This window comes from Protomyctophum bolini (assembly GCF_963924005.1).
Source record: "Protomyctophum bolini genome assembly, chromosome: 19".
Lineage (NCBI taxonomy): Eukaryota > Metazoa > Chordata > Actinopteri > Myctophiformes > Myctophidae > Protomyctophum > Protomyctophum bolini.
In genome coordinates, this window is record NC_137880.1 from 21125688 (window position 1) to 21148591 (window position 22904).

General features: G+C 42.1%; 2 protein-coding genes across 2 annotated transcripts; one reads left to right on the forward strand and one right to left on the reverse strand.

Moving 5' to 3' along the window:
• The first annotated feature begins 2081 nt into the window (after positions 1 to 2081).
• Positions 2082 to 19980, forward strand: tmem214 (transmembrane protein 214). The gene is made up of 17 exons (XM_080791086.1): positions 2082 to 2351; positions 7367 to 7560; positions 8050 to 8200; positions 8486 to 8617; positions 9498 to 9577; positions 10019 to 10124; positions 11214 to 11295; positions 11393 to 11494; positions 12534 to 12675; positions 13059 to 13150; positions 13724 to 13772; positions 13903 to 14010; positions 16181 to 16298; positions 16820 to 16916; positions 17038 to 17206; positions 17921 to 18072; positions 18521 to 19980. The coding sequence occupies exons 1-17, from the start codon at positions 2165 to 2167 to the stop codon at positions 18648 to 18650; spliced, it is 2091 nt and encodes a 696-aa protein (XP_080647212.1). The 5' UTR covers positions 2082 to 2164; the 3' UTR covers positions 18651 to 19980.
• A 1880-nt stretch (positions 19981 to 21860) lies between these two features.
• Positions 21861 to 22076, reverse strand: LOC308334609 (26S proteasome complex subunit SEM1-like; the record flags this gene model as incomplete). Its single annotated transcript, XM_080791411.1, has 1 exon — positions 21861 to 22076. One exon carries the CDS (start codon positions 22074 to 22076, stop codon positions 21861 to 21863), a length of 216 nt encoding a protein of 71 aa, XP_080647537.1.
• Positions 22077 to 22904: the final 828 nt, after the last annotated feature.

The window sequence follows — 22904 nt, forward strand, 5'->3', positions numbered from 1 at the left end:
CTCATGCATTGAAGGAAGCATGTGAGCTTAGTTCGGGGCTCTCCCCAGGTTGAAAGAGGTAGAGGAGCACCCAGGATTACAGTTTTGGCAATTGTCACCGCATTCCTGTCAGTCTGTCCGTCCGTTACCCCAGGCCTCCATATATGGTCATGCATCGAGGATGGATGTCCTCAATATTAACTTAAGCCCATATATTGTATGGGAATGCCCATATATGGAGATCCCTGATGTCATTAATATTGTCCAGAAACTCTTATGTCATCATTTAAGCTCATATATGGAGATCCCTGAATTGTCATCAATGGTTAGAAGATAACATGTTGTTGTCCCTCCATCTTGGCAAAACAGAGTTGAATCTCTTGTGACTTAAGTGATAGGATCAAAATCGATTATTTTTTTAATAATATCTGTTGCAAAGGCTATATTGTCATCCAAATAGACAGGGCTATAGGCCTACCAAAGTGTCCCTGGGATGTGTGTGTGTAGCTGCATGACTGAGTGGCTGGAGAGTGACTATTTTGTGACCAGCCCAGGTCTTTAACTTGCTGCTGATGCTGTTTAACCACTCAAAATAGTTAAACAGCATTGACCACGCCTCCAGGTCTTAAGTATGGCATGAATATGACCTCATACCATAAGACCTGAGTGTGGAAAGTGGAGACTGACTCCAATCAAGATACGGTTGGGGGATTTAGCAGGTGTAGGGAATTCACACAGGCCTAGGCTGGGGTTGCCAATTGCCATGGCGATCAATTGGCTCAAGAGTCAATACTAGGCCACTGCCAGAGTCTTTTCTACATGTTTTTAAACCAGTGGTATACTTCAGGGGGTTCCAGGTGGTGGTCCTCATCTAAATGATGGAGAGTTAGTAACCAAATGCAGCCTTGATGAAGACCATATAGGTCGAAACATGTCGGTTGAATAAAGTTTTCCTCCTTTTTAACATTAAGTGTGCCCGGATCTCCGCTTTGTTCTATAGATGTGTCATCCCGATTGATCCCAGGAGCACCTTTTTACTATTTTTACATGTTTTATACCTGCTGAGCACAATGGTTGCTTCTTCCTTGCCTCTGCCAATTAAAGTGCTCTTGAAATATTGGCTGGGGCTCTTGGTCAATATAATTTTGATTATGCCTGACTGCACTTTGATCCTGGCATACTAGGTACTGAAAGTACTGAAAAAACAAAACAAAAAAGTGTTAAGTTGATCTTAAAACTCACTCACGACTGAATGAGAGGAGTACACAAATTAAATGTAGAATGTTTTTTAATTTTTTTGCTGGTGAAAAAATTATATTTTGAGACCGATCCGATATATGGCATTTTTATGGCCAACGATTAATTTTGTATTTGTTATTTATTTCGTAATTTAAATGTTCTATATTATTGTGAACCCCCCCCATGCATGCAGGTACCACACACACACACACACACACACACACACACACACACACACACACACACACACACACACACACACACACACACACACACACACACACTCACACACAATCTCTCTCTCTCTCTCTCTCTCTCTCTCTCTCTCTCTCTCTCTCTCTCTCTCTCTCTCTCTCTCTCTCTCTCTCTCTCTCTCTCTCTCTCTCTCTCTCTCTCTCTCTCTCTCTCTCCCTCTCAGAGACTGCCTGACTGGTCCAACTGGTTTTAAATTCGAACTGTCAATTCAACCTGGAAAACAAATGTGAAGATGATATGAGACAAAAAAATAAATAAGAAAACGATATTGACAAAGTTAAAAAAAATATAAAAAGAGATCTAGGATTGAAATAAGTAAGGGATAGCGATAGCCAGAAATTCATTTCAGAAAGACCACCAAATAATTCGTAGTTTCATTTCTTATTTTTAAACACATTTCAAATATTGTAAAGATTTCCGAAAACAACGGTGCACCGTGCGGCATAGATATACGCTGCGGCATCATTCAGAGATCACAGGGTGGTGACGTCAAGCCGACAAGGAGACGTGGCATGGGATTTTTAAACCATCACCACCACGCACCGTGCGCGTTAACATTCACGTACCCGGCCCGCACACACACACACACACACACACACACACACACACAGAGGACTGTAGGCTAGGAGGCGAGGAAGAACTCACTCATAACTAATTCCCTTCCCCCTTTTGGCTTTAAAAACGAACAAAAATGTCTTCGAATATTAATAATAGCGGCTCGGCGGCGGCGGCAGCAGCAACGGGCAAATGGGAGGTGGTGAAGATCAAGGGCAACAAGAAGCCGAGCAGTAACTCTGGAGGAAAAGCCCCTTCGGGTGACAAGAAGTCCGGTGGGGGAGGAAGGAAAGCCCTGACCGAGTCTAACATACTGTCCCGACGTAAGTAGGCTAATGGTCATGGGTGGAACGGCCCCCCGTCACCCCTTCCGACCCTTCATTCATTACAACACTAAAGGAGACATAATGCCAGATCAATAACCTGAGAGTACACACATTTCATCAACATCAAATGGTTCATTTTGATTTTATTTGTAATGTACACTCTTTGAGTTACAAATGGCTAAATTGCAACTGGAAATGTTTGACGTTGCTTTTAGCACCAACGCTTCCTTTTTTTTAGCGTTCAACTTCGTCGCTCGACTAAAACAAAAACGACGTCATGTTCAACTGAAACAAACTACTAACTTATTTGTGTCGACACTTTAATAAAATAAATAAATACGCTATATTGTATAGTATACATTTAAATTGCCCCGGTTAGCCTCCTCGCTCTCGCACTAGCTTGATGCACTTAGCTAACTGCCAGCTGGTTCACATCTGACCATGGACGGTCTGGAGTCTCTGGACCAGAGCTAATTACAGTGTAACGTTGTTATACTGTGTTTTAATTGAAACTCCAATTGAATAAATATAACATTTAGTGTGTCTAGTAGTGTCTCCTGTCACAATCCCCCTCCGCAACAATACCTAGCTAGTCAGTAGCATGTGGAGTTTGCTAGCAATGTGTCAACAAATGAAACGTCATCACAGTTAGCAATAACGTTAGATGTCAAAGACAGAAGCTATCACTGTAGCCATTTCTAGTGCCGCTCCAGTCACATTTTGCCTTATTGTAGTTGTACTGGGACTAAACTACATTATTGCACGCAGCTATACCCTAATTTCGTAGAAACGCACAATGACAGCTGTCAGTTTTTCAGTGGGCCTGTGAAAGCGACTTGTATGTATATTGTACATCAGCAAGAAAGAGAGAGAGAGAGAGAGAGAGAGACACACATAGATGCATTGACATGATGATGGGGTGAGGTGGCTTGGGTTATTGCTTACATCCTCTATTATTAAAATAAATGGCAATCAAGTCAAGAATGTGTTCACTGGTCAGAGAAATCTGGTAATGTAAACGGGCTGCCAGCTAGATAATTACCTGGAAAAAGCTAATTCATGATTATAATGATCAGACCTATCTCTGTGGCTGATACTTGTTTGTGCACCACCTTTATCAGATAATCAGTTGGTCCAAAGTCTATGCGACTTTTGGCTATATGGGAGCACAGTTGCGTGTGATAGTCTGGAAGCTTAAGGACAGTGTCGTTTTAATTTCAGGCAATATATTTAGGCTGCAACTAGAATTCAGAAAAAAGAACGCTTATAAAAATATCAACCACAAAAAATAAGATTTGGGGAGACGCAGGTCTTTACGTCCCTGCCCTGTACGTTCTCAGGCTGAAGCTGCTATAGCCTGCTGTGTGTTTATTACACTTTAAAAGTGGAAAACTATAGTAATATCTGATTGAATATTATATAATTCAATTCACAGTTTTGACTGTGTAGAAGCCACTGTTAAAGACATGCACATGCATGTTAAAAGATAGTGGACACACTGGCTGTGTCACTGTCTACTGAACCAACTCATGGCAGCATGTTGATGCTGCCATGTTGATGTTCTTTGTCTCTGTCAAACTGCAAGTACAAGTAGTAAACATTTCTTATGGATTGTTAATGTTGTACCAGAGCTTTTAAAGCATTGTGTGGATTAGCCTATTAAAATAGAAAAACAAGTGAGAGTCTCTTGACTGTAAAGATTCAGATCGGTCATTTGTTTTGAAAACATCTGATGCAAAACAGGCTAAAGCAATGGGAAGAGGATGAAGTATTGGCATGGCTCTTAATGTTCTACAATCTACATGATTGTGAAGGATGTGTCCGTTCTATAATACATAATACATGTGTGCCATTCTACCAGGTTTTCTGCTAGTGTGAGAAGCCATACCAGGCTACTCTGCTGGGGGGCCACATTGGGTGAACACCTACTCAAATTACAGATACACGCATGCACACAGTGCAGTCCATCACCACAATGCCAACAGGACAAACACACCCCTTTAGTACGTATTCAAGCTTCCACCTCTTCACATCATTGTAAGATTTGTTTTTATATTTGAACAGTTTAACCTTGTATAGTGAGGATGACAGGCATTCATGTTATAGCGTTCTACTTTTCACTCCTGCTAACACCTTTTGAGATGATTCTATTTTGACTTTGTAGGTTTCACCACTAAACATACGGTATAGCATGCAAAGTAGTTAGTTGTACCAAAGTGCTATGTGTCGGTGTGTATTCTGATCAATATGCTGTGTCTGGGATGAGGCTTTAAAATCTCAAGGTGAACCACAGTTCTAGCTTGCTGTAAAGAAATTGTTATTTGTTGCTATATAAATTGTGAACTTAGAGAACTGATCAGTGTGTCGTACAATAGGCCATGCCATGCATGCACCATCACACCCATCACACTGACGCATACTATATTCCAGCTCTGGGACAACACATATTGAGTTATTTGTTTTGTTATATGGTCATGGTGCTTTAGGATTTCATCAGAAAATGTTATTTAGGCAAGTGACACAGTCATGTCCAACTGTGCATACACATTATGCTAAAGCCTAGTCGACAACCTCACTTTCCTCTACCATCTTTAAATGGGGAAAAATAACTTGAGAACCATAGAGATGGTGCTTTAAAATCCCATATATTCCATTCTTGAATTGGAGCACACAATGTGTGATCCACATTGTTTTGTCTTGTTGGTGTCAGTCTGTGTATGCAAGAGCCCCCTATGCCACACGCGTCACAAACTCTGTTTTGAACACTCACGCTTCCCAGATATAGCTTTAGCCCTGAGCAACATATAGAATGACCAGCGGACAACTGCTAGTCACTGTCACTGACCTACTCAAGCTTGCAGGAGTGAGTGTTCAGTCATGTGACGTCATAGGTGTTGCTACAGTACATGAGACCTCAATTCCTGCTTAACAGTATTAAAGCTGCAATCCATAAACTTCCATGACTGCCTGGGATTTGAACCTAGGCCCTCAGTGCAAGCACTGGAATTTGGGACAAAACATTCAATTTGAATTTAATGCAATACCTCTTGTCAACCAGTAGTGGTCCTACCCAACCACCAACTCTAAATGTCTCAATAGAAGAGCTGGGTGACCAGACCACGTCCAACCACCGCAGTTGTGTTGGTTGTAAACATACTTCACACACAAAGTTATCGATTGCAGCTTTTAAGTCTGTACTATAGTCATGTGGTGGATTTAACTGTATTCCTTTTACCAGCTTTTTTTTGATTGAAGTATTTATTAACAGTTTGAAGAATTACAGTAAATTTCAAGTACAACTCTATTACAAAAACTGTCAACTGTGAGTGGACTATGCAAGTATGCAATAGCAAGCTGAGTATAATCGATGTGCAAGCTAGTCCAGTAGTAATCAAAGGATATAGACCCAACCGGAGCATCAGCCTCAACCTCAAAGCCCGGAACTCACACTCGCCCGCACATGATGTCATGAACGTCCGTCCACCTCCACGAAAGTGCTGCAGTTCCTCTTTTCGCCAGTAGGTAGTGGGGGCTTGGGTTTCTCATTGGCTGATGCACCGCAAATATGTCCGGGCATAAACGAACGACTCAGAAAACAATAGTTCCGCCTTAGAGAATGTTGGTTCCTACCTACATTACTGCGCTGAAACTGAGTAACTGTCACAGAGGCAGTTATCATCATCATTTTTCGACTGCGGTCGAGATCGTGGATTTCACAATAACACGCCAGACTTCCCGGTCCTTAGAATCGGCTCAACGGTCATCCTAAATATTTTTACTTTTAACATCTTACTAAGCTGGGATGACCAGATCTTATGCATTGCAGGCTGACCAGGCCATACCTTTCCTAGTTTTGAGTTTCTTTTGGGAAGAAGATATATATGAACCCAAATACTTGTAGTCATCAACCTGTTTCAGAGGAGTGTTGTTAAGTAATGCGGTTATTGTTGGATTTGCATATATTTACTTATTCAGTTTTCGTCTCGTTGAGATAAAGACCAACACAGTTGGAGGCCTGCTCAAGAGACTGAAGGAGAGCCTGAGCGTATTCCAATGCAGCTGGTAATTAATTGATTGAATCAATTTGGGCTTGTTTTAACATAAGATGAACCTTTATTGATTCATGGAGGGCAATTAACATATATTATTGAAACTGATATTTAGAACCAATAACCTACTTGATCATGCTTTTTATCACCGAAACAACGTAAAGTTATAATAAACATTTTATGGTCTAAATCGATTAGTCTGATTAACCACTGAAGCCTTGTATTTTACTTTGTACAATGATGGTGTACAAAAATAGTGAAAATATCTGTTGCAGATCTGATATTTTGCTTAATCATAATTGTGGCAAGTTTGAAATAATTGTGATATTCATTTGTATTGCCAAGCCCAAAGGTTAAGAGTCAAGAAATAACCAGACATGACAATCAACAATTGACATGAAAAAGGTTGATCACCACTGACAGAGAAACATAGGGTTTTCACTGTCAGGATTTAGAAGACATTTGTAGAATCTGGTCTCGGGTCTAAATGGGTTAACAGGCTATCAACAGGGAATTAATATGATCATATCATATATATACTTTACTGTATGCTGTATATATCAGCATTGATGATGAATATGTACATCTATCAACAGTCAATTGTAAATGTGCGAGAGTGTATAGACTGCACTGCACCAGTAAACGGCCTGAACCGTAAGTAGTGTAAGTCAGTAACAAGACGGTGAACAGTTAAGTGTTGAAGTGTTATCTTGGGCAACAACATTTACGAAAGGAGGGCAGAAAAGAGTAGAGGGGGAGGAGAGAGAGGCATGGAATGCCAGAGTTAATATGAATTTTCAGGACATGGGTGGGGGGGGCAAATCATCACAAAGAGTGATTATAGAAGCCCACAAAAAGCTGAAAAAAGCTCTTGTGCCTTTAAGCTACAAGGCATTAAGGCAATAGACCTGTGCCAATAGTCTCTTTGCCACTGACTCATTTTGTTTGGTTTGGTTTTTCCAGCACCCCTGATCACGTCAGAGACGGTGTACGAAGGCTTTGAGAAGATGGCAAAAAAGCAGAACAAGGAGCAGGTACCGCCGCCTGCCGAACCTCAACAGAAGAAGCCCCTGTCAAACAAGCCGGCCAAGAAGACTGTCTCCCCCGGCACACACGCCCCCACACCTCACAAGAACCTGGAGGAGGCATTCAAAGCTGTGAGTAATTCTCAAAGGAATAGCTGAGGATTTCTTTCGTAAAGGTTGGGTCATTTATATGTCAGAATAAATGTCAGCTGATAGATATAATCCCCGAGTTGGTCGGCTGAACATTCTTCTTCTTGCACTTTGCTTATTAATCAAATCTCGTGAATGGCACAGTTGGATACAATAGCTATTCACGAGATTATCTTGTTCTGGCACAGATTCGGTTAAAGAGTACTAACTTCCGTATCGTTATGCATTTCTGAGTGTAAAAGGGTAGGCAGGTGGACATTCTTTATTATTGAATGCTTTTAAATGCTCAGACACACTCAAGAGACTCACAAAAGACACATACAGCAATAATGCTGCAAGCAATTTGACAGAAGAGTATCACATGTTGGATCACAGTGTCATCATTGCATAATACATGGCTTTGTCTTTCCTCACCATCTCTTACGGTCTCATCTTTTATTTTCCCCTGTGGCCCTGGATGTCCTCTCTTAGCTGGATGTCGGGGAGCTGAAGCAGCAATTGGTGCGCAGTCAGGCGTTGTTCCCAGACAACCCGTCGGTGTGGGTTAAAGACCTGGCAGGATACCTCAACAACAAGCTGAATGCCCCAGACCCTGAGCCCACACTCAGCAGCTATGCTCATGGTCAGCAAGGTTTTTTTATTGAGCCTATCGATGCATTTGTTTTTGCAACAGCACTTTCAATCAACATTGTACAATTAGTGTATCCTTGCAAAGTGTATGTAATGTAACACCCAGGATTCTAATCCGGGTAGGGACAGAACTATAGGAAGGGACACTAGACTAATGCCAAACACTGCTACACTCACCCCCCGATCATGTATGCACTGCAGTCCAGTCAAATATGATATAAGCTGCATGTCAATACTACCATCTACTGTATCTTATTCTCCTGTATTTTGTTCCCAGACTACCCATACTGCCTTACAGGAAAAGAGTTAAGAAGTGTTATCAAGGGCCTCATTGGACGATGCAGCGACACACTGCCAGACTTCTTTGACCACTGTGTGTACACCATGCTCAGGGAGCTGGACAGAACAGGTAGATGGGATTGATTATATTTGGGGTATAAATGTTTGGCTTTTGTGGCTTTGTCAGGGGTTGACACTAGGTTCCATTTAGACCGCTGTCACATCAACTCAAATCTGATTCAAATCAGATTTTATTTTCTTCTCAACCGACCGTCCACATTGCCGTTTTGCAAGTGACCTTACCTCTAAAATTACACCGGCAACACAGCAGACAATAACCCCTGGTTATTAGCCGGCTCCATCCACTGCCATGTATTTCATCGAACCTCCGGTGTGAGATTTACAGTCCAGTCACGTGATCATGTATTTTCCTTTTCATTTTGTTCCTAGCCCGTTGGGCAAGTACAGGTCATGTTCTACTTGCCAAAAGTTCATGCCCACTTGCTCGCAAAGTAAACTGCCCGTTATAAAATATACGGTAAAACACTTATTTTATTTACTCTCTGGGCTGTGCGAAAAAAAATGGCATACCTCAATTTGTATGCCAAATACTTACATAGCTATGACTATGGGTTCACACTTTGTAAATGTAGCAACAGTGAAAACAGCATATTATAGGTAAACAGTGCTCTTATTTTACATTCCACAGACCAGAAGATGGAGCACTCTAGCCACATTCAGTTATTTAGGCGGATATCTCGTGTTGTGTTTATAGACTGTTGTGTCCCCTCTCAAACAAGCACTTAAACAAGCAGGGGGATTTAGGTACAAAAAAGCCTTATGTTCGAATGTGGTCCATGACGTTTGTCAGATATGATCTCTTTAAACTGCCTCTCCTCCTGTAATGATCACAGAGAGCCACTAGAAATTAACAAAAAAAATAACCTGTGAAAATGTGACATCACATACGCATAACTTTCACTTCCCTTTACTTTTATCTTCATGCACAGAGCCACTGCATGGCTACAGACTTTGCATTCAGGCAATCCTACAGGACAAGCCCAGAATAGCCACCCAAAGCCTGCCTGAGGTACGTTTTGTTTTGTTGTAGCTTTTTGATGTGAATCCGGTACTGCTCCACTGCCCGGCTTGACTGCTGCCCTCCCAGTATCTGCAGTGCCTGTGAGGTTATTCAGCCAGAAATCGTATCATTGATCAAAGAAAGAAATTGATTAGATTCGAGTAATGGTATCATGTCTGCATTTCTAAAATATGCTATTTATAACTTCATGAGTTGTGGTAGCTAGTAATACTTGATTGCTAGTACTTCGTAACCTTATTATCATCCGTTTTTGGGTGGGAAATAATTACATGGATTTATCAAGTAATCAATAAAGAAATTGAAAGACGCATAGCTAAATAATTGTTAGTTGCAGTCCTTATGCTTATTATCATCTTATGGCTATCAGTGTTTCACTTCTGCAGTGACCTCTCTAACCGTTTGAAATCCTTCCCCTATCATCCCCTGCAGTATCTGGAATTGTTGAGGTCTGTTCAGAATCGTCCAGCAAAATGTCTGACCATTATGTGGGCTCTGGGGCAGGCTGGATTTTATGACCTCAGCCAAGGATTACGAGGTGATGCATACATTATCAAACAAATCCCTTAATTCATTCAGACTTCTTGTACAATTGCTGTTCCTTTTATTTTCGTTTCTCTCTCTCTCTCTCACACACACTCACAAATATTAGTGTTTACCGTATACATCTTTTTACTGCTAACAATTGCTCCCCTCTCCTCCACTTTCCCAACCACTTTGTGGTGAAAGTGCTCCTGGTGGGCGTTCTGGGTCAACGGGTTGATGAAATTCACCCCTGACGTAGCCAAACAGCTGCTCCCACACCACGTTACTAACATGTCAACAGGGACTCCCCTTGCTTTAAAAAAGCGCTCAGTGAAGATATGGAACCATTTCTAACATGGCATTAAATTATGGGGATTGAGATTAAGTTTCCTATTTGCAATCTCCTTTCCAAGGATTGGGTAGTACAGCAACGGGTATCCACGTTTCATGGTTGAAAACGGTTGAAAAATATACTTTTATTATAAGTGTATGGGACGGGTGATGCTGAACTAAAGGTGGGTGGGTAACACTTTATTTTGAAAATCAGAGAGCACTGTTTCCACCTAAACAACGTCACTTATGTAACTTTAGACTGCCGCAGCACAACGACAACGACACACACCCCCTCCACATGCAGCATTGGATGAAATAAAGTCAAAGATGGCGAGTGGTGATACGAACGGGTAACGTGGTGGACAACGGGTCCATTATTTTGACGAGTGGGGCGGGTCTGGTTTGTATTTAGATATGATCACAGGTGACGGTCGGTCTACAGATCTGATTATTGACTGGTGGGGTGGGCGGGGGTTGTCAAAATTGGACTCAGTTGGGAAGTCTGAAGACTACATTATACAAAATAAACTCCTTGTTATTACGCACATTAACCCTGCACCCGCTGGTAGTATTAGCTATAATTCAGCATATTTGCTGACTTTACTCCGTTTGTGTTTCACTGGATAATTTAAATAATGAATAAACATGCAAAAGGAAAGCATGGGCATACAGCAGCACTGCATCTACCAGTACTAATTTGAAATGCAGAATACTAACCTAGTGTCATGGAGTTTTGTTTGTTCTGACAAAATACTTTTTCTTGTTTCAGTTTGGCTGGGTATCATGCTGCCTGTACTGGGAGTGAAGTCTCTGTCATCCTATGCCATCTCATATCTGGAAAGGCTTCTCTTGTAAGTGTCTGTGTTAAACCTAGCAGTATAGGTGAAAATGTTCAGGGAAAAGAAAAATATTGAAAACTTGGCGGATATTCTGTTTATAATTTTTTAGACTTCATGCTAACCTGACGAAGGGATTTGGCATCATGGGACCAAAGGAGTTCTTCCCTCTGCTGGATTTCGCCTTCATGCCCAAGAACGCACTGTCACCAAGGTAAAGCAATGCTGATGCACACTGAGACATGATAGTTATTTGATAACATTATGCTTAAAGATTAAGTGTTTTTCTCATGTTATGGAACATGTAACATGTATATCATGTATAACGGGAATTGCATTACGGGGTGGGGCTTGCATTCCCTATTTGCATTTTTCCCAACTTGTATTGTTCACGAGTAGGTCTCATATATATCCAAAATAATAATCTACACGCTCACAACGTGCCGCAACGTGTTGAGTTGTGAGCTTGTTAATTGGAATGTTTGACTATTGGGGGCGCATGGTGGCTCAGTCTGTAGCCCTGTCGCCTCACAGCTAGAAGGTCCTGGGTTCGATACCTGCTGGGGACGCTGTGGGTGCTGGGGGGGGGTCTGTACCCATACCCTGGGTGGGGTCTGCAAAAGGGCCTTTCTGTGTGGAGTTTGCATGTTCTCATCATTTCCCCTAGTGCAGGGGTTCTCAACCTTCTTGGCTGGGGACCCCCGGAAATGCTTTGGCCATGTCTCGTAACCCCAGCCCCCTCCCCACCCCCACTATACATTGGCTGCCACAACCAGTAAGACACCTTAAAGGCGATAGCGACCGCAGGGCTGAGACACTCTACCGGAATAATGTCACTTCATTATGTTTTTTATTTTTTAAATCAAAGGCTACTTAACCAAATCCAACAGATAAACAAGTGCAGCAAGTGCCTATATGAATACTCAAATGTGCTTTACATGGGGGGCATGAGAAAACAAATAAACAACTAACTAACTAAAAAAATAGGTTGCCAAATTGTGTAAAAACTTCAAAGCACCAGCGTACCCTCTTGTGGAGTCCTGCAGGATGTCTGTGGTGCATAGTTCATAGGTCATCCCTATGTTCACGGGTTCTATGTTCCCCGCTTAAATTAGGGTTCTAGAACCCGGGGAACATGGAACCCGGAATCCTAGTGATGTTACCATTGTACTGCTTTTTTTTTGGCTGGAATCCAGTCTTTTAGGGTAATTTCAGGTAAATCACTGTGAGTCGTTCTCTCGTTTTGTGTGTAGTCTCCAGGAGCAGCTAAGACGACTGTACCCGCGGCTGAAAGTTCTAGCATTCGGGGCCAAGCCTGAGAGCATGTTACACACCTACCTACCCTCCTTCCTGTCCAGAGCAACCCCACACTGCCCTGACGACATGAAGAGAGAGGTAAGACTCTGTCTGTCAGTCGTTCTGTAGTGTTCTTGTGTACAATATGGGGCTGCAACTGTCAATCTTATTAGCAATTATTAGATTACCTTCACGATTAATGGAATAATCGAGAAGCATGTTTATATAAAATGTATGTATATAGCAGCGAATCAATGCGAAAACTAATTCTAATTGATCCTCTATCAAGTGTTCAAAGTGTTATATTATGGCTGGGCCTAGGAGGAAGTAGGAAGAATCACCAAAATAATGTCAACTATCTCAATCTGAAGCTATAGTTATTAAAGTATTTCTGACAGCATAGTTAGTGTTTCTGCCATCAGTGTAAAAGGAAATTAATAATGTTTATCCTCTTTCACTCTGTCCACCCCTCATTCTTCTAGCTGCTCACCAGTATGACCGAGTGTCTGTGTGTGGATGTTCAGAGTCTGGGAGTGTGGAGGCAGCTGTACACCAAACACTTACCACAGTCCAGGTGGGCTATAGCATTCATTGATCCACATGACTATTTAAGTGCTCTGTCACACCATTTCCATAGCTAACTCATTATGTTTTAAACTTTGCATGGTTTTACTCAAATTTGAGATATCAACCATTACTATTACAAAATAGTGTTTGTGCTGTAATGTTTTTTAATAAAAAGTATTGCATTACCTTTATTTGTCTAAATGGGGAGAGCATGCACACGCTAAATCTTGAGTGGTTAATGTTGAGACTCAGAATATCAACAATAAAAGATAAAACCGCACACTGCCACTTGCACAGTTAAGTTGAATGTGAAGCAATGTTCCGGTCGTATAGATCTCCCTACGCACCTGATTTTAAACTTTTTTCATATAATAGGTGTGTGAAGGTTTTTCTACAACTCTGAGAATTAAAATGGGTCTGCAACTAATCTCTTTCTACATTCTCAGTTAAATTAGATTGTACTGAGTATGTCGAGTGTAATTATGATTTCACAATCTGCACTTTCACCTCAGGAATTTGTATATGAAGTAATAAGTGAATAAAACATCCTTACATTCTAATGTTCCCTTCTCTGTTGCAGCCTACTGTTGAACCATCTACATAAGTCTTGGAATGTTTTACCACCAAAGGTACGATTCCTTAACGATCCCTGCTATGAGGTCTGATGCTTTGTGAGGAAAATGCAGATGAGGACAGTGTTCTTAGTTTAGATTCTTCATTATAGTATTTGACTGGTGTGTTTCCTCTTGAATATTTTAGTTGCGCAAGAACCTTCAGGAAACAATCCAGTCATTCAGAGTGACCAACGAGGAGATGAGAGATGCGGTAGACTCTCAGGACCTCCAGGAGTGCAACAGCCTATGCCAAGTAAGACCTAACAAACAGAGATGGCCATATCCAACAGACTGGGGTCAGATCTGTTATCAAATCTGGTTCAAATGTAAATCTGATAAAATTGGAATCGGTTAAAATCCTATAAATTAAAATCACGTACATCATTGTGCAGAATTCAGTTCTTTGACCTGCATCAGCTGGGGGAACAAGGCCATATTCATTTAGTTAAATGGGTATCAAAATATATGTAAGACAGTACAAGCTTTTTTTCATAAATTAAAAATGGTGTACGGTAATCAAAATTAAGTCCTGACACTTCCTAAGGCAAGAGTGGCACAGCCTCCTCAGTTGATGGCAAATAAGAAGAAAGTCATTTTACTTATGTCTGTTTGTGTGTCTGGAGATGATCACACAAATCGCTAAACCAATCGGCACCGTATTTCTTGTGTCAGTAGGCCACAAATGTACAATTTATAATTTAGGCATTTAGCAGACGCTCTTAATCCAGAGCGATTTACAGTAAGCAGGAACAATAAAAGGTAATACATAGAAATAGTAATCAAGAAGCATAAGCAAGCTAAGAACAGTATCTGTCTAACAGTAGATTATCTGTGCAATGAAGCTATGAGTATACATTAGAGTGCTACGCCTACATTAAATGCTAAATTATAAATCTAAATTCGATCTGGTCCAAAACGGGCTAAACCTCAGGTCAAATGCTTGGCTGCGGTGTGTAGTACCAGCATTCAAATCTGAGGGGGGTAAAAAATGTCTGGCCTTCTTTGGCCCTTGGTCGTGGAATGATCTACAGTCCAGACTAAAATTGGCTTTGAAAGTTCCCTTGAGAACTTTCAAAAGGATCATCTTTGATGTACAATCCAACACTTGCACATGGATATGTACTAGCCTATGTTCATGCCTATATTTATTATATCGGCTCAGATCGTGGAGATTGTGTATATGGTGTATTTTGCCCTGCTACTAAAAAAAAGTAGGACAGGTGACTTGTTGTATTTATGCATAGGTACTTTAAGGTGTATTATGGATGTTGTATTTGCTGGTTCAAAATGTAACATTGATGATGTGGTATTGAAGTGTAATTTTTATTTCTGCCTCTTGGCCAGTTCCCACTTAAAAAAGTAAAAGAGACTCAGTCTCAATGTGATTTTTACTGGTTAAATAAAGGTTAAATAAAAATAAAATTACATATGTTTAGCCTTTGCATAAACTTATGTAATTTAGATTTATAATTTAGCATTTTGAGGGGCTCTAGCCCCTCCTATATACAGGTTTAATGTTTGTTTTTAGTCCGTTTTAAAAACCCCATTAACAATGAAGGGAACATTTACGTCATCTTGTCCCCGACACAAACATTAAATGCCATTAACAATAAAGAAAATGTAATGTTCATTTTGTCACTGTTTGTTTTACATCACCTAATCATAGCAACATGAGTTAGACTTTAATTTTAGCGCCCCTCACTTCACACGGGAGTGATTTTTTTGTTTATAAAGTACCTAATTTAAAGTACCTCTACTCATTTTTCTTTTACATGTGTTACAGTGACAATTGAAGAAAACTAAACTGCTCTAGCTTTATTGATGTCTCTAAGGCCATTGACTGAGTAGATCGCCAAAAGTTGAAATTGAGTAAAAGGGGGTGTGTGCAGCATTCTAAGAATCCTGGAATACTGGTATGCCAACCAGGGTATGCAGGTCAAATGGGGCAATAGAGTTCCTGCCTCCTTTGCCGTTGGTAATGGAGTAAGAGGGAAGCTACTTTCACCAGCATTCTTTCAAATGTACATGAATGATTTATTGACCAAAAGCCGTTTGTATGATTGATGACGCCCTGATTTACCATCTTATGTATGCGAATGATTTGGCTATTTCTTTTCTTCTAGCAGTGCTGGGTTTCATCAGCTGCTGAATATATGACTTGGTTATGGGGTCAAACATGATGTAAAACGAGTGTTGGCATGATGTATGTATAACAAAAGGCTATATGGACATCAACTTTCCAGATGTATCTGTCAGGGCGAGTGCTTTGTGTATAAAACAATATCTGGGCCACAACATTTCACCCCCATAAATGTCTTCAGACTTATGTGAATACGCAGGCTAAGTTAGATGGTTGGGTGACTGAATATTGTATTGTACAGTTATTGAACCTTTTTATCAATTACCTGATCTCTTTCTCCCAGAATCTTCAGGTGAAAATGCGTGGTCTCGGCTTCCCCTGGTCCAGGCTGCTCATGGCTGTACTGGTGTTCGCCGCAGGTTTCATTGCTCATGATGTCAGGTCTCATGGCTCCTTCACAGGTCTGTATGGGTTCTGCTTGCTCATCGTATTACCCAACAGGATCTATAAGCTTAGAACATGTCTCATTAGATACGTTGTGAGCTTGTAGATGTACAACAAATCTCCATCCTTCTGCCTTGTATTCTGTTGACGGACAAGAAATCGGCCGTAAATTTCATAATTACGGAATCCCGAGGGGTCTATCTAGATCGAATACTAGTGGCACTGGCAAGGAGTCGTCATAGGTATCAGAAATCGACAAAATAATGAGTGTGAAGGCATATAATGTATCCTGTCATCATTTGTGAGACATTTGCTTGTAAGTCATGAATGTTTGTTGTATATTACGATAGTTTCTCAGAATAGATTTAGACATATAACCCTTCACCAACTTGTCTGTCTGCGGTCTTGCTGTCTCTTTGCCAATAAAGCAGAAAAGCCATGAGAAATGACAAATAATTTCCTCTGGGTGCTGTGATGTTGTCTTGCACTCTGTGGTGGGTTGGTGTGTTGCTGAGTGACATGTGCATGTTTGTTCCAGATTCCACCACAGCCGGGTATCTGCACAGTTCAGGAGTGACAGCTGTGTCCCTGCAGGCTTGGAGCAAGGTGACCCTCTACTCCAAACAAGGATTTAGGTACTGAACAGACTTATTGGAGTTCTCAACTTAAGATTCAATGTTCTTTCCTGTCAGACTGTCTGCTTCAAAATTAAGCATTTTAAATGTGTTTAAATATGTGTGTGTGCTGTCCTCACAGCTGGTTGGAGACAAACACTCCTTACTACTACTCTGAATGTGTCCGTGTGATGGGCCCGGTCATGGAGCAGGGTATAGAAAAGACCAAGGCCGCTGCCATCTTCGTCTCCGAACAAAGCACCCAGCTCATCCTCTGGGTCAGAGAAAACACACCTCTGTTCATAGAATGGGTAAGGATGTGTGCACAGGTTGCATTTTGCTAGCATGTAACAAATAACAACCATGTCACACCAATCTCCACCTCATATTGGTGTCAATGTTCACCTTAACCATTGTATGTACTATGTAAAGCACTCTCTGTGAGAAATGCTATATCAATTAAAAAAAATCACACCGGTGTGAAGTGAGTGGTGCAATTCCGTGTGGGGGTCCCGAGGGGTCTCCGGAAATTCCAGGGTGCCGGCCCGGTGAGCCGCCCAGCGTCCGAAACGTTTGAGAAATGACAGTTACTGTGGGGGGGTCCCCGGAACATCCAGGCCCACTGGAACGTGCCATGGGGGGCGCCCCATGTCCGTAATGGTTGAGAAATGACAGTTACCGTGTGGGGGTCCCCAGGGGAGTGTGTGTTAGGCTGCGCAACAGTGACACTTGGTTGTGAAAACCAACCAAACGCTATTTTCGTGCTCGGACACAGCCAGGGACACAACCAGGCAGCCAGGGACACGCATACCTGTAGCTGTGTTGCACCACTCATTGAAAATAGCAGATCTACAAGCTTGTATAGAACTTTTCAGAATCTGTGTGCGTGTGTGTGTGTGTGTGTGTGTGTGTGTGTGGAATTTATTCATTTTTAAGCATGACATGCTCAAAATGGGGATACCAAGATGAAAGTGTCATGAAAATACAGTATTTTCCGTTAATGTGTTTGCGTACCTCCCCCGCAGGTGAACACCAACACTCCAGACAGTGTGTGGCAGGTGCTGGAGTACCTGAAGGAGCTGTTGATCCTCCTCCGTGATAACTACGTACTGCCTGCGCTGGCCTACACGTCTGAACTTCTACAGCGGGCGTGGAGCAGCCTACAGGACTCCTGCAAGTCAGTACACAAAAACCATCGCCTTCTGTCAATCGAAATAAAATAAATTGGTCCGGGTAAATAAATTTGTGTCTGGGTAGCTCAGTCGGTAGAGCTCTCGCCTTTGGACCACAAGTTCGTTGGTTCGATCCCGGGCACCGCCAACTCAGCATATGAGTAGCACGGCTCGGGTGCGGAAAGTTGTGGGGGAAGTACTGGGAGCTGTGGCACTCCACCTCAGCATCTCCCATGGGTCTAGCCGCTAGCACATTGTTACGGGGACAGACTCCTGCGTGTTACCGGCTGATACCGACAATAAGATACACCCGACCTACTTCTTCTGGTCACTTTCATTTTGTTGCCAAGCACAACGTGCTGATTTACAGTATCTGCCCTATTTTTTAGTGCATCTATCTTTTGATATGCGTCTTTGAATGTGTCATGTGACCTCTGTGTGTATGTGTTGCAGTGGGGAAGTATCCGTGTCGTGTCTACAGAGCCACGCTGTGAACTTCACCAGCACCACATGGCACCTCCTTCAAGACACCACAGTTGCCATCAAGACCTGGGCACAGGAGCTGTGGACGCCACCAGCATGATTCTAAGAGTACAGATGCTCATTGCTCGCACACACGCACGCACACACACACACACACACACACACATGTTCTTATACACACTTCCTGTTCCATACACACACCGACCCAATCCGAGGCTGCCTTCGTCGAGTCAAAATAAGCAAGACTCGCAAACAAAAACAAAGGACGTCTCTTTTTTTCACTTGTTTTTGGGCAAACTTTTTATCAATCCGCTTGTCATTTTATAGTTGTTTTCTTTTTCTACCAACATATTTTTGTCAGGGTTGGACACAGAGGTCTTCTCTCTCTGTCTCTCTCTTCTGTCTCTCTCTTCTCTCTCTCTCTTTTCTACTGCAAATTTCGCCTGTGCTCTTTAAATTCCGGGTTATAGATTTATGTGAATTTCTAGAGCGCTTTAGGTTTATAGATGATTTATAAAGCATTTTTTATTTATGAATAATTAAAACAAAATGTATTTCTGTGAAAACATGCTGAAGGGCAGCATAAAGACTTAAGAATATATCCCAGACTACTTTAAGCAGCTGAGACATTTTTTTTTCCTTCATTTTTTGGCTGCATAACACTGAGGGTGAGCTACGTCTCCCCCAGCTTAACCTATCCGACCAGAAAGACTGATCGGATACAGTATGTTTGTGTGTGGTTGTTTGTGTTCTAGTCAGGTATGTGCAAAGCCTCCATCAAGCCACTTAAAGGACCCCCCTCTACAAAAGCGGACCATTAACAATGCAAAGCCTTCATGAGGCAGTGAAGAAATATGTTGAAGTATGGAGGAGGGGGTCACATCCGCTGGCCTGATAGACTCCCTCAGAAGGGAGAGTTGGGGGCGGGGGAGAAATAAACAAACTTTTGAGGACCGTTGGTGTCTCAGAATGTGAGTGGAGAGGACTCCACTTTGCCCTACATGTCATCCAGTCCGCACTTCTGATCTCACTTCATCTCTGCTCTTCCACCTCTTGACTGGAAGCCAGGCCGGGCTGAAGAGGAGACTGATATTGTGGATGACTACTACTGCTGCTTCTTTATGGCTAATTTGGGCTTCATACTTGAAGGCTAGTTACGATCTCTGTGTATAAATGTGTGTGCATGGATCTGCATGTTTGTTTTGGTGTTGGGGTAGTAATCGACCTCATGCCCACCTCCACCTGTATGCCACAGTATGACAGTTTCGTTCTCTCTGGCCCCACCTCCACACGGCAGACTGCCGGCGCAAACCTTTCAGATCAGCTAATTCCCTGACCCCTCCCGGTTAAAGAGATGTTTGGATGGATTCAGAAATCGTTAATTTGTTGCATTGTAATGTAAATGATTTATAATAAAGTATACAACCCTATTCAGTGCCTTGGAATCAATGTCATTCTAGTATCTTTTCACATGCACCTAAAGCGCTCCTCCTAATCTATCACCTTACCTCAAAACCTTAGTGTAGGACAGTGCCGTCGCTACCTATACGCACTGCGAGTAGGGCAACACGCCGAGGGGGGCAACAGTGCCAAAAAGTGCCAAGCTGACTCTCAAAAGAACACATTTCTCTGTGGCTCCGCCGCTTAATAATGAGCGGCCGTGTGTGCATCCTCACAAAGAGTGAAAAATATGAGGAATAGCAGTGCTCTCGTCAGGAGGGGGGGCAGCACAAATATCCTAAGAGTAGGGCAACCAAATGGTCAGCTACGGCCCTGGTGTAGGATACACTGCCACCTGGCGTCCAGTAATAAAGTACCTTTTTAGTTCCTGTAAAAAATAAGTACAGAATGTAAATAGTTTAATGTTTTTTGTTTCTCTTTATAGCATCACTTAATGACCATAGTTTCATTATTTTAAATTCAAGGTGATGCAATAAGTCAGGGTTAAAGCATGCACAGTAAGTCAAAGGAGGTGATCAGTGTTTGTCTCACATGTGTCACATGGTAATAATGCAAACTAGGAAGATGCAATCCTAGGGATGTGTAACTCTGGTTGCCTATATATATATATATATATATATATAATATACACAATATTTCACATATTGTGATGTCACTGTATATTGTCCAATCATGAGGCCAAAAAGGTGCCTTAATTCAATTAGGTAGGGTGTGTAATTGTCGTGCAATCAGAGGAGCAAACAAAAAGACCAATAATAGTCTGTTTGCCTATCGGCAACTACACTAATAATTTAGTCTCGGGGTGTTTTTTGTCACTATATATCTACGTACATGTATATACAGTATATGCACAGACTTGCAATTCATACTAATCATTAACTTATCCTATAGTCACCAGGAGCAGTGAGCAGTCATTCTACGGTGCTTGGGGTGAGGCTGTCCACCTCATGAACAGCTCTCAGCGGGTAAATGGGGCTGGTCAAGGTAAGCAAAGCAAAGTTACCATGTTTACCCAGGGTAACTGGACTAAGCTCTATAGGAACTTGTCTTGTTTACAGCCAGGCCCTGCTCATAGAACATTTCATGGTAGGGGTTCAATGCCTTGCTCAAGGGCACTTCAACGGTGGTAATTTTAACGTGCCGGTCCGGGGATACGAACTAGCGACCTTCCGATATCAAGACCGCTCCGCAAACCGTTCGGCCACCGCTGCCCCTGGTCTTAATATTTTTGATTTCCCCTCCTGGACCGCCCTGGGTTTAAGATGTTTATAGTCTCGCTCAGGGACACCCATCGACACATTGCTGGAATGGCCTAGATTAGAATGACTCAGCTATGGCCCTTTCAGGAGTCACACCGTTTAAAAAGGGGGAAAAAAGAGGCCTATTGCAGTAGGCATAAAAAAAAAGATATCCCTTTTTGCCCTGTAGTGAGCTACAGACAAAATGGCAAAGGAAGCAGATATAGGCCTATTATAGGTCATGCCATGAAAGCTTCTATTGAATGTGACAGGTTGCTTGACCTGGTGACATTCCTACCAATGGGGGCCAGTGTCATCAAGTCCCAAGCACAGAGTGGAGGTGTTTTATGATTTTCAGTTGTCTGGAATGTTCATCTCCTGCACGAAATATGACCAGCAAATGTAGGCACAGAGGCAATATATCTTCTAGCTGTCTAGCCTCATAATCCACAGTTACTCTGTGTGAGCACACTGGCTCATTTCCAGATGACTTCACAAAATGTGGAAACAGAATTGTTGAGAAATTATGGTCTGTTGTTTTGCATGATTAGATGCAGACACAGCACATATAGCTAGACCCTCTTCTTCTTGATTGGCTTGACCCCTTGGTCTTAGGAAGACCCTGTCTCCATCTTGAAACCCTGTTTTTCCAGCTCTGCTCTGAGTTGACTTGAGAAGTCATCCTCTACATTGTCATCATCCCAGTTATCCTCCCACACATGAGCGTCTTCGTCTTCGTCCAGCCCTGTCCAATCCTCTACTGGGAATTCATCAAACTCATCATCCTCCTCTAATCCCAGATCCACAGGCTGCTTCTTATCTGTCATCTTAGCCTTTTCTTCTGCTTCTCTGGTACGGATAACTAGTTGAATGAATGAATCACTTGAGAAATAATGGTTATATCTAACTAACAAGTTCACCGCTTGAGAAATGATACAGGATGGGCCTTCATAGACCTTAAATATGCTATAGACCTATGACGTATGAGCTCAGCCCCGTAGTTACTGTTGCTAAGTATGTCAAGCTTTCTGACCTTTAGGACCAGAGGCTAAGTCAGGAGCCTGTGTAACTCCATATTTGGCTTATGAAATCATATTTTATGACATAATTTGCCCATATTTGGACAAATAAAAACAGACAGGCAGAAGAGAAGCAGAGTAAAGCCGGTTGGTATAGGCCTATAGTTCAGTGGCGAAGCACTCGTTTCTACATCACTCCGGGCAGCCCCGGAAATTAAAGGTTTTTCTGTTTTGTATGTGTCTATGTTAACATTACTCTAATAGATCCCAGGTGTGGTTAGAATATTGAAGTGTCTTCCCAGTGTATTTTTGGTTTCTTCCTGAAAGCTGAAAGCCTTCGAGTCAAAAGGCCCAATCGAAATACACCACGTTAGTGACGTCACAATATCATCCCCACCCCAACCCCTCCCCCTTTATCATACAACAGCTGTGGGTTCAGTTCAGGTGCATCACCACCCACCTGAAAACCAGGGATACTTAATGAACTGATGGGTGTGGCCACATAGAAATATCACTTAAAAAAACTCCTATCATAGTACCTGTCTAATCAGCGCAAACCACACCAAAGGCAAAGGGACAACTGTGTTTAAGGTAAACTGCACCATGCAACTCATTGAGTTGCAATGACTTGGCTTT

Coding starts and splice junctions, on each gene's coding strand:
- tmem214 (XM_080791086.1), top strand. CDS start 2,165: ATGTCTTCGAATATTAATAATAGCGGCTCGGCGGCGGCGGCAGCAGCA. Junction 10,125..11,213: donor CCTCAGCCAAGGATTACGAG/GTGATGCATACA, acceptor TTCTTGTTTCAG/TTTGGCTGGGTATCATGCTG. Junction 16,299..16,819: donor GTCTCATGGCTCCTTCACAG/GTCTGTATGGGT, acceptor TGTTTGTTCCAG/ATTCCACCACAGCCGGGTAT.